Source organism: Rhinolophus sinicus, linkage group LG10, assembly GCF_036562045.2.
Source record: "Rhinolophus sinicus isolate RSC01 linkage group LG10, ASM3656204v1, whole genome shotgun sequence".
Lineage (NCBI taxonomy): Eukaryota > Metazoa > Chordata > Mammalia > Chiroptera > Rhinolophidae > Rhinolophus > Rhinolophus sinicus.
This window is the reverse complement of record NC_133759.1, coordinates 30678702-30691389: the sequence shown is the minus strand read 5'-3', so window position 1 is coordinate 30691389 and position 12688 is coordinate 30678702. Positions and strand designations below refer to the sequence as shown.

Here is a 12688-nt window from a genome sequence, read left to right as displayed (position 1 = left end):
GTCTAGTACCCATCTGACATCCTACATAGTTATTACAATATTGACTATATTCCTTATGCTGTACTTTACATCCCCATGACTATTTTATAACTGCCAATTTGTATTTCTTAATCCTGGGAAGGACATTTCTTGACTGAGATTAGTGAAGGATGTGGTTAAAAGATCTTGGATGCAAGACTGAATCATTGGCAATAGAGAGACATAAAAGCTTGTGACATAGGGAATGAGAATTACAAAAAGTTGAATAACTTAGTTTACATTAATCATTTCACTATCAACAGAGTCAGGCCTTAAGTTAAATCTTCCAAACAGTCTTCTAATATTTATTTCCCTTTAACTCCCAATGTAGTACTTAAGCCACTAGATGACTTTTTCCCAAAACTTAAAAGTAAACTATCAAGATCAGTATAAGCGATAGAAATATGAGAAAAGAATATCCTCATACTTTACCCGATTTCCCCTATCTCCTTTTTCTCCAGATGACCCAGGGATTCCACGATTACCCTAAAAAAAGAAAAGAAAAAATAAATACATAAAGAATCTTTGTTATATTAGTCACACCAGATACTTTTTTCACATAGTTTCACATTCTAGCGAACAGTGGAAAGTTTTTTTACCATTCTATTTCTGAGTGTGTGACAGACTAAATGCCATGAACAATCCTCCCTTTGAAAAAGGGAGGATTACCAATAAATTTTAAAATATTTTATATACATTAATGAGCTGATAGAGAAAAAGAGAAATCCTTAGAGTTTAGAAGCAGGACTTAGAGAGAGAAAGCAGGACTCCACAGAAGTAATAGCCATTGGTGGTCCTAAAAATTATCATTCAGTGTGGTGTGAAAAATCACAACCTGATCATCTATACTAAAGTGGTCCTAGGAGGTAGTGCCACCAATTACGTGGCAGAAGCAAACAACCTTCAACTCAGACCTTAATGATTTCTCATAGATAAAGTTCAATCAAAAATAAGTTTAAATCAAAACATCACACCACACGAGGGAGACACCAGGATGGGGAGCCAACAGAAACAACAGACAACAAAATCAGACTAGCAATGATGATAGATATTAGAACTATCATACACAGAATATAAAATAAGTATATTTAATACATTTAAATAAGTAAAAAATAAAAAAAGAACGAGTAAAAGTAAAAGCAAATATTTAAAAAAAGACCAAGTGGATTTGAGAAAGAATCAAATAGAACTTCTTGCAGTGAAAATTAGAATAATTGAAATTAAAAATCTAATTGACAGGTGAAATGATTTATTAAACACAAGTGGCATAAGGCTCAGTTAACTAGAAACTGAAGAAATTATTCAGAATGCAGCGCAGAAAGACAAAGCAAAAGGAAATCTGAAAGAAAAGTTAAGAGACATTGAGGTTAGAATGAGAAGGTCTCACAAATTTCTTAATAGACATTATAAAGAGATAATAGAGAAAATGAAAAAGAAAAATTTCAAAATGATAATTTGCTAAGGACTTTCAAAAAATTACAGAATGCACAAATGCTTAGATTCAAGAGCCTAAGAAGTCCCAAGCAGGATAAATAAAAAGAAATCCACACCTGGACACATCATATTGAAACTGCAGAAAACTGTGAAGGGATTAAGAAATACAGATTAGTAGCTACAAAATAGTCAAGGGGATGTAAAGTACAGCATAGGAAACATAGCCAATAATATTGTAATAACAATGTATGGTGCCAGGTGGGTACTAGACTTATTGGGGGGATTACTTCACAAATTATATAAATGTCTAACCACTATGCTGTACACCTGAAACTAATATAAAATAATATTGAATGTCAAGTGTAATTGAAAAGAAGAAAAAAATGAAAAAAAGTTATACCTAAAGTTAAAAAAAAAAAGAGAAAGAAACTACAGAAAACTAGATAGAAAGAATGGGAAGTTTTAAAGCAGCCTGATATTGCTTCTAAGATTGCTGACCAAAGAACAATTAGTTTGATAGATAACTTAATAGCAATAATGAAATACAGAAGACAGTAGAAGCCAGAACATTACAAAATAACATTTTAAAAGTGCTGAAAGAAAATAATTGTTTACCCAAGAACTATTTCTCAAGAAAAAGGTTAAAATAAAGAGATTTTCAGAGAAACAAAAACCAAGGGAGTTTATGACCCTCATTAAAGGAAATTCTAAAAGTTGTACCTTAGACAAAAGAAACATGAACTTTTCATGTTCTTTTGAAGTCAACAATGATAGGAATAAATGTAAGGGTAAATAAAGCTAGATAAGCATTGACTGATAAAACAATAATAATAGTGTCTAATCAGTAGAATTTAACAAAAAAAGATGGAAATAAAATACTGGACATTAATATGTAATATGGGAGGCAGCTCATTAGGGTTAAGTTTCTAGAGTCCTTGTATTTTGAGAATAAGGGCAAATATTAACTTTAGACTATTGAGCACGCATGTTAAAATTTCTAGACTAATTATGAAAAGTATAAATAGAGAGCATAAATGCCAAGCTAGTAGAGGAGAGAAACATAGAATGAGAAACTTTCTGTACCTGTTCTCCATCCAAGCCATCAATACCTTCCTCACCAGAGTTGCCCTGTAGAGCAAAGGAAGATGAAAATATTAGAGACAAGAAGATCAGAAACACATGATTATTGATTTGATGTTAATTTCCTTGCTGATATTACTTTTTCAGTTAGAAGAATCTAGACCTCCCAAAGCAACATTTACATACTGTACTCCATGATTAAAAAGCAATGCTTATTTTCTTTGTGAAATAGTCATTAGCGTTATATACTGTTTTTCCCGGCAGCTTTAGGGGCCAAAGAAAAAGATAAGAAAAAAACGAAACTCGAATTTTGAATGGATAGAAAGACTTGCTTTTAAAGTTTTGCACTGGAAACAAGTAACTCTTTCACAAGACTGAGTGAAACATTTCCCACCGGTTATCTGTAATGTTAAAGGTGGTCCTTTTGTTTTTGACCAGTTTTTCTTTAAGAAGACTGGCAAATATGCCTGAATTAATCTGCATAAGGGAAATTTGGGTGATCTCAGATTAAGGAGAAATGAAATGGGAGTGTATGCATACATGTACATTTGGGAGACTCACAATAAAAAAGCTCCATAAGAAATGAAAACCTAGGCTACTAGATGATAAGAGTAAAAACCAGCAGCTGCATGGTGACATCTCATCAAATAGGTCATCACTTTCAAATCATGAGCCCTTTGTTTTGCCAACAACCTCAAAATGACAGTTAAAATATTTATTTTAAAGTATCTTTTGAAAAAAAGTTCAGAGATTTGCAAGCAAAATACAATGCATTTCACATGTGTGGATGTACTCTTACTGTCCACATGAGGAAATAAAGTTCCAGGCATTTTTTTTTTTTTTTTTTAACCAAAGCACAGCTAAGCTAATGCATGAAAATAACATGCCAAATTCTCAGACTAAAATTATATGATAAATTTGCCACAGGCCATATGGGGTGAATCAGTGGTACCAGGAGACACGAGTAAAGAAGCTTTATCAGCCCTTGTCTCTCTCGTTCATCGTTTTTGCAACCACTGCCTAGGATAATGTGGGGAACAGAGTGGGTACCTAATAAATTTTTTTTTTTTGTATAAATGAATGAGAAAATGGATACTTTGCTTCTGAATCTGAATGTAAAGTTATTCCCTTATTGTGCCAACTCCTTTCTCACCAACCCTGTCCTAGCATTTCTCTCCCATTTGATTATCACCATGACCAGACCCTCCCAACCACACCTTGAATTCAGGACAAACTCTTCCAGACATTATGTGATAAATATGGTGGCTTAATTATTTTAGCATTAGAAAGCCTTCAAATGATAACATATATCCCTACCTTAAGCCTGAAATAGCCATTCATTTGCATGACAGTTTAGCTGTTAATACCATCTGACATATTTCTTCCTCTAAAACTTTTAAGCCCCACCTGCCTCAAGCAAAGGAAAAGTGATTGGACTCAGTATTTTAAAGTTTCTAAAAGAAACTGCTCTCCAGTTTAGGAAGAGTGAATAAGGTTACCTACCTTCTCTCCTGAAAATCCTCTTTCTCCCTAAAGTTGGGAAGAAATAAAAAGAATTGAGCTTAAATGAGACTTGTAAACCATTGTTTCACTTAGGAAACCATACGTTCTCTGATTTCAAGAAAACACAATTGTTAGAGCAACATGAAGATTTCTTCTCAAGCAACTGTAATGGACGTCACAGTACTCTGATTACTACCACTCCCTTTTGCTTGTGGCTTGGAGAAAAATTGCGCCTTGTAACTCTTCACATTGTAGGGGTGAGCAAGTAACAGCAGTGACCTGCCATTTATTGTAAGTCATATTTTTCAAACTAAAATGAAAATACACTGGATAACAAGCATGAGCGGGCTTCTAAGAACAAGAAGACCAATTAAATGAAAGAAAAATTTGTTTACACAGAATATGGTCACTGTGGTCAGGAAAAAAAACTCTCTATAAGACTCTGAGGTTATAGAAAATCTTTTCTGGCCATATTAAAGGAGATTGTCTAAATGAGGAAGGTTAAGAGACGTTTAATGCAACCACAAGGGTGCTCCACCCACTATTCCTTTAGCCTTTAAACTTTCAGTGTTGTCAAGCCCACCTTCCAACTGCCAGAACTGTGACTCTTTTCCTGAGGCTTTTTTCTGGTACCAGAGCCTGCCCACATGCAGGACAGGCCAGAAGTGCTGGGGAATTAATGACCCACGGGAGCGGCCCTCACCTAATGCCTGAGAGGATTTGGTGTATGAATACCCCAGCTCCCTCACTCTTTAATGGGATAACACTGGCTGCCAGGGTTCCTCAGCAGGATTAAGCTCTGTCTGCCCATAGTGGAAATTGAATTGATAATATACACTTTTTAGGCCACCTTCCCTCCCTGTCTAACTTTTCTATTCCCTACTAGTGTTTACTGAGATTGCCTTCCTATTTGCACTTGATTCCTTTTCTCAGGCTCTCCTTCTGGGAAACGGTCCATCTGAGAAGGAGCCAAGATGCAAGACCTATGTTGAAGAATTAAGGTTTTCTTCAAACTCAAGGGATAAAACAGAGAGATAGGGAGAGAATTCCACAGCTCAAGGTGACACTTACCTTAGGTCCTCTCATCCCCGGGCATCCTTCCTCACCTCGGAGTCCAGGAGGACCTTGGGGGCCTCTTTCTCCCTGTGAAATAAAGATACACATGGAGCTATCTATCTCTATGACCACCCAACCGATTCAAACCAGCAATAACAACGATCAGAATGACTAAAATGGGATGTGGTCCTTACAATTACTTGACATTCTTAGAGACTTGACCAGATCACCTACAAGGCAATCAGAATGTTCATCCATCAACTGCCCATATTGATGACCCCAAATCATACAAATCCAAATTATCTATATTTTGGATCAATTCAGTCAAGCCACATGGGCAAAACGTCAGCAAACAAAACCGAAGTGTGTCAGACTATTTCCTTCAGGCAATTAAAGTTGGATTGTTTCCTTGTGGTCCCACAAAGAATAAACCACAATTTAACTTTTTCTCTTCTAGGTGAAATCCTGCCCATTCCTAAGGTATAGATCATTTGTCACCTCCTCTTCTAAAAAGGTTTTTCTGTTACATCGTGTGTTATTACTGTTTTGTGTTATATTGTTTCCTGCTATATTGTGAGCTTCTTGGAGACAAGGACAGTGTCTCATTTATTTATCTCTGGGTTTCCAGCCCTAAGCACAGTGTCTGCACACAGTAGACTTCCAATCAGGATTTGAAGAATGACTTCCTGAATTATAATGAATATTACTGTTTGATCTACGTAGTAAAAAAGGAAGGGAAAGGTAGATATCATGCTTTTTGCCAAACTGATCAAATATAAATTAGAAAGTATTGTATAGCCCATACTGTTTTGAGATTTCCTCAAAACAGTGTCTATAAATGTAACCTCTAACTTTGGCTTAATGAGATTATATAACTTCCCTACAAAAATTGCCCTGGACAATAAAAAGGAACATGGTAAAGTATGATGTTCTCTGGATATAAAATGAAAGGATCTGGGTTCAAGCCCCAGTTCTGTTTCCAACTTATTTTATAAGCTTGGACAAGCAATGAATTACAATTTTCTCCATTTATAAAAAGTGGATCTGAATAATACTGATTATAACCATTCAAGGATTGTTGCAATGAATGCATGGGATACTGTATTGAAAGTACTTCACAAACGGATAGACAAATGAGGTGTTTTATACTCAATGAACAGCAAGAGATAGTGAGGAAAGCGCAGGTTCTGGTATCAGATAGACATGAGTTTGGGTATATCTCCAACCCTCTCTATCTGACCTTAATAAATCACTACTGTCTCTGAGTTTCTACTTTCACCTCTGTAAAATGAAAGTATTAACACATTTCAGTAGGCTTGTGATGAAGATTAAATGCCATAACTTATACCAAATGCCTAACACACAGTAGATGCCAAATAGTTGTCTGCTTTCTCCCCTTCTTCCTAGTCTATATGCATTTTTAGGTTCAATGTGTGGTGTTTAGCTTCATCTGGAAAATTTAATTCTAACATATTTACTGTATTGCACTATGTAGTGTTATCAATCATGAATAATTGGTTGTCTTTATTAGAAAATAAATCAAACAAATATATGCAAAATACATGCAAAATATATACAAAACAAATGTCCCTGATAAAGCACGGATACCAAGGGAAAGTTCTTAAAGTTTATTTTTAACAAAACATTAAAAATGAACCCACTCTTACAATGGCTTTTTTTTTTTTTAAGTGTTGGCAAGGATGGGAAGAAATTGGAACTCTTATGCACTTATAGCTGTTGTTGAAAACAGTACAGTAGTTTCTCAAAAAAGTAGAAGCAGCATTACTATATAATCCAACAATTCCATTTCTGGGTATATACCTCAAAGAATTGGAAGTAGAGTCTCAAAGAGATATTTGCACACCCATGTTCATAGCAGCATTAGTCACAATAGCCAAAAGGCAGAAGCAACCCAAGTGTCCATTGACAGATGAACAGATAAACAAAAGTGGCATAAACATACAACGACTATTATTCAACCTTAAAAAGGAATTCTAACATGCTACAACATAGATAAACTTCATGTGAAATAACCAAAAAGACAAATACTTAATGAAGCACCTAGAGAGGTAAAATTCACAGAGACAAAAAGTGGAATGGTGATTGCTAGGGGTTGGGAAGAGAGGGGAATGGGAAGTCAGTGTCTAACGGGTACAGAGATTCAGTTTTATACGATGAAAATGTTCTGGAGATAAATGGTGGTGATTGCTGCACAAAAATGTGAATGTTCTTAATACCACTGAACTATACACTTAAAAATGATTAAGATGGTAAATTTTATATCACATGTATTCTACCACAATTAAAATTTTTTTCAAAAGAAAATTGTGAATAAAAAGAAAAAGCCCACTTTTATGACTTCTATTCCCAACTTCTAAAGTTTCAGTTGCTGTACATACATAATTGGGTATTTGTTTTCCCAAAATTAGTCCTCAGGAGAAAGAGTATTCTTACAGTTGAGTCTTCACAAAGTTTCCCATATTTCAGAGTACTCTCTTAACTGCTCTTTTTACTTAACTTTGAACAACATAATATTGACACCCAGTCAGTGTTAATTTGAGACTTTTTTGGGATACTTATAGAGGTCACCTATCAGACCAGTTAAAAAAGTAAAACAAAGAAGATAAAGAAATCTAACAGAGATTATTTATTTATTATATTTGAGGGTGAGACCTCACAATTTCTTCATAAGATTCATGCAAATATGACTTAAAATTACCTTAAAAGCACTAGACTTCATGATTACCTTATGGAGACCATAAAAATATTCTTAATAAGAAAAATAAAGCAATGAGTTTTGAAGCTAGAAATAAAATTCACAACGACAGACTTCATAAACAGACTCAAAAGTGGTTTAGCTCAAACAACTTAGACAGAAGTGAACACAATATACTCTAAAAAAAACCAGGTGAGATGTTTCCAAAAGTGACTCCAGTGATGCTGAAGAAACTGATACAGAAACTACATGCAAAGAATTTTTAATAAAATGGTTGATGAAATATTAGAGAGAGTAAAAAGCAGAATTTCTAATTTAATATATCATTTTACATAATGAAGACTTTAAAATATTTCTGTGTAACTAAATCAGTTAAATATTATAAGTAGACATTTGTTTAATTCACGTACATCCCTAAAAGTTTGGGCAAATACATTTTTTAAGTTCTCATGAGAAAACGGGAGTTACCCTATAAGGGGCATAGGTGCTAAATTGTTTTGAGAATAAAATTCGGGCTTACTGCGTTTCTCATTCAGACATCACGCTCCATCATGTTTAAAAGCTGGTCTCCCATTTGCTCACAGTACTTCTTAAAACTATCAATTATAGCCATGATTTAAGGGAAAAAATAACATCAACAGCTTTTCAAATGTTGGGCTGCTTCAAGTTACTTTATAAGAAATGAGAATAATGGTAATAATAATAACAATAATATCTTATTTTGTAGATGAAATGAGAAAATGTATATAAAATATTTAGCCTTGTATCTGGCACATATGAAGCTGGGGACAAATATTAGCTTTTTTTTTTTTTACTATTGAAGTTACATAAATATTTTTTGTGATTTTAGATAATCTGACTAATTTGATACATAACTAAGTCTTCGATGTGTAACAAATGCATATTTAAACCATCTCACAATAGGTAAATTTTGAAAATATATAGAATTCATTTGTCTGGCAGACTGTATTTTCCAAAGATGGCCACAACAAAATCTGCATGGTCTTCTGCTCTGTGACCCTGCCACACCTCCATCAAGAGGAGGAGTCTAACCTTCCCACCCACCTCTTGAATCTGGACTTAGTGACCTACTTGTACCCAATAGAATGTGGCAGACAAGTTACCGTGTGACTTGTGAGGCTTGCTCAAAAGCCTTGCAGCTTCAGCCCTGGCCTCCTGGAATGCTCACTCTCAGGACTGACCCTCCCTGCTGGGTGTGCCCTCCTAGACGCAGTCGCCATACGCCATACACTTCCCCCTCTGCCTTCCGCCATCCCAGCCACCCCAGCTGAGCACCAGAGGATGAGAGAGAAAGCCATCTCAGCAGTGGTTCCTCCAGCCTCGTAAGGTCTAGTCAGCCCAGCTGAGACCCCAGACGCCCCCCTGTTCCCCTTTCACTTTTTCAACCCAGAGTTCAAGAACAATAAAACTGATAGTTGTTTTACACCAATAAACGTTTTTGTTTTGGGTTTTTTGGGGGGTTAGGGGTGTTAGTTATTTATCCTTATACACGTTCAATTTGAACCCACAAATTATGGGCCCCATTATGAAACCTGTACATCTGCAGAGAGATGTCTGCTGTTGAGCAGACCAATCAGACCTGCTTTGATGGGAGATGACCTGAAAAGCCATTCAGAGGACAACATATTTTAAAGTCACCTTCTCTTGTGAGAAATGCAGTAAAAAGCATTTTTATAAAAAGTGAGATAGCTCATCAATTTTTATGTTAATTACATGTTGAAATGATTATATTTTGGGTATATCGGGTTAAGTAAAATATATTAATAAAATTAACATCACCTATTTCTTTTTACTTTCTTTAAGGTGGCTATTATAAAATTTAAAAATTATATAAAATTGTGTACAGTACCCCCCCATCCCCAGGGGGCATACATTCCAAGACCCCAAGTGGATGCCTGAAACCATGGATAGTACCGAACTCTATATACTCGTATGCTGTTTTTCCTGTGCATACATACCTATGATAAAGTTTAATTTATGCGGTTTAAAAGGTTAAAAATAATTGCAAAAACCGCAATGACTTTTGCACCAACCAAATATTAGGCACAGTAAGACATTAACAACAATAATAATAAAATAGAAACATTATAATGATACACTGTAATAAAAGTTATGTGAATGTGGTGTCTCTTTCAAAATATATTATTGTACTGCACTCTCCTGTCTCCTTGTGATGATGCGAGATGACAAAATGCCTACCCGATGAGATGTGTTTGTAGTTTGAGATGTGACAGCAAAACTAGCACAAATTTCTTTTCCCTTCTTCACAATTTCACAGGCAGAAGATCCATTTTTACCATAAATCTTAGCAACCTCAGCATACAATTTTTCTGCTTTCCTAATTCAATCATGAATTTCCACCTTTTCACTTAAAGGAAGCACTTTACAGCTACTCTTTCGCATATCCAAATAGCCAGCATCACTACTCTTGTGCTCTGGGGCCATTATTAAGTAAAATAAGGGTTAACGGAACAAAGATACTGCGATACTGCGACAATCAATCTGATAATTGGAAGGGTTACTAAGTGACTGATGGGCAGGAGTGTCTAGTGTGGAGATGCTGGACAAAGGGATCGGTCTCCTCTCTGGAAGGACAGTGTGAGATTTTATCACGCTACTCAGAACAGTGCAGAATTTAAAACGTATGAATCGCTCATTTCTGGAATTTTCCATTTAATATTTCGGATAGCAGTTGACCACAGGTAACTGAAATACAGAAAGGGAAAACTTGTATGTTGCTCACTTTATATTTCTAGCTTTGTACTTGAACATTTTTATAAAACATTTTAGTTTTAGGATGTTAAGACAGCAGAGAAGGAGGACAAAATCAACTCCCACCCTAGACAGATAAGGGCTTATTTATCCTGTTTGTCTGAAATTGGTGTCAATGATCCTGGTGGGTTGGTCAGACCTTAAAATACTCTCTTAACTTTGGCTGGGCTCGTTGAACCACAGACCTAGTATAAAACACAATACTTAAAGGACATCTAAAAACATCATAAAAATGGGAAGGAATATTTTCACTACTCCTGTACAAAACAGCAAAAATTCACAATTCCTATTTGTGAATGTATTTCTAACATCTAATACTACATTTACTGAAGCGAACAAAAGAGAAAAGTTGAGCAATATTCCCATAAACGTAGTCAAAGAGATAGATCGGTTTATACAGGTCACAGCAGCTATATTTTTCTCTAATTTCTGCTTATTTTCCATGTTCAGGCAGCATAATTGTTCAGAACAATAAAATGATGTGCCACGCTGGGTGGAACACTGAGAACATTAGTGTTTGTATATACCAGTAGTTTGAAAAGTTTGGTCCAAGGACCCCTCAGGTCCCCAAGACCCTTTGGGAGGGGGTTCTCACAAAGTTAAAACTATTTTCCTGATTATACTAGAATGCCACTTTGCTTTTTACTCTTGTTCGCTCCCAAGTGTACAGTAGAGGTTTTAAAGGGCCACAGAGCAAGTGATATCATGATAGACTGAATACAGAAGCAGATACATGACTCTAGCTGTCTCCTAATAAGCTAGACATTAAAGATATTTGAAAACATGTTTTTAAATGCCACTCTCCTCACTAACATATTTTATTTTGGAAAATATTATTATCTTTCATAAAGAAATGTCATTTATGTTATGGGTTTATTTTTGTTATTTTGAAATAAAGTAAATAAATCATTTAAAATTCTCTTAGTTTTAATTTCTAATGTGCCAAACATCAATAGATAGAAACCACATCAAAAAAATATCTTTGAGGTCCTCAGTAATCTTTGAGAGTATAAAGGTATCCTGAGACAAAAAAGTTTGAGAACCAGTGATATACACAAATCAACTTTAAAACACACACCTGTAGCAAAATGGTTTCCACAATTTAAAAGAACTAAAAACAATGTTTGTTTTTTCAATCTTTTTGGTATTTAAATGATGTAATAAAGATGATCCCTACCATATTTCAGTGCCCTAGCTAATAATTCTCTCTATGAGATACATTTTTCTCTATAGCCAATCAAATGATAGGTAACTTTCCATTGTCCAGGATGTATCCAGGGTTATATACAAACCATCAGTAGATAACTACACCTCTATTCTGCCATTCTGGAAGATATCTGAGTGATCTTATTGTGAGAATGGCCTTGATTCTTCTCAATCTATTTTGTTAAACCACTTACCGTGTTTCCCCAAAAACAAGACCTAGCCGTAAGACCAAGTGCTATATTAATTTTTGCTCCAAAAGATGCATTAGAGCTGATTGTCCGGCTAGGTCTTATTTTTGGGGAAACACGGTATAGACATGACTACCTCATTAACAACAAATTCTGAAATTTAGCTCACGATTAACAACTACTATTATATGCATGCACATTAGACACAGTCCATATTTTCAGTTACTTCAAATTCACTGATTTAAAAAACAAAATGACCGTACTTCCTCATTAAACATCTTCTAGCAACTATATCTTTACATACTTTGTCCACCTGACATTTGTTACAATAAACAGTTATTTTTATATAGATATTTTAAACCCATTTGAAATGGCATAGAAGAGAAAAATGTCATGACTTAAGCACAATTAAGTATTGTTGATAATAGACCCATTGTACGATATTCTTTTAAAGAAAAAAAAAAGATTTAGTACTTACATGTCCACCTTCTTCACCAGGATGACCAGGTAATCCGCCAGAACCCTTCTGTCCCTGAGGAGAGAAAAAAATCAAAGTAAATAATTTGGACTCTAAAGTCTTCATTTCTTAAATCTGCATGAAATAAAAATTGTTACTTATAGGTACCCCTGTCTCACTGAGTGGACATTTTACTGAGACTCTACTAAATGTTGAACGCCATGCCCAAAGATATAT

General features: G+C 35.0%; 1 protein-coding gene across 1 annotated transcript in view; it reads right to left on the bottom strand.

Moving 5' to 3' along the window:
* LOC109444512 (collagen alpha-4(VI) chain) overlaps positions 1–12688 on the bottom strand; it is a 105079-nt gene that overhangs the window by 49570 nt on the left and 42821 nt on the right. Inside the window, exons 13-17 of the mRNA XM_074312826.1 lie at positions 12473–12526; positions 5107–5178; positions 4036–4062; positions 2536–2580; positions 451–504 (exon numbers count right to left, since the gene is read on the bottom strand). Coding sequence (XP_074168927.1) covers positions 451–504; positions 2536–2580; positions 4036–4062; positions 5107–5178; positions 12473–12526 — 252 coding nt within the window. The remainder of the gene's footprint in view (positions 1–450; positions 505–2535; positions 2581–4035; positions 4063–5106; positions 5179–12472; positions 12527–12688) is intronic.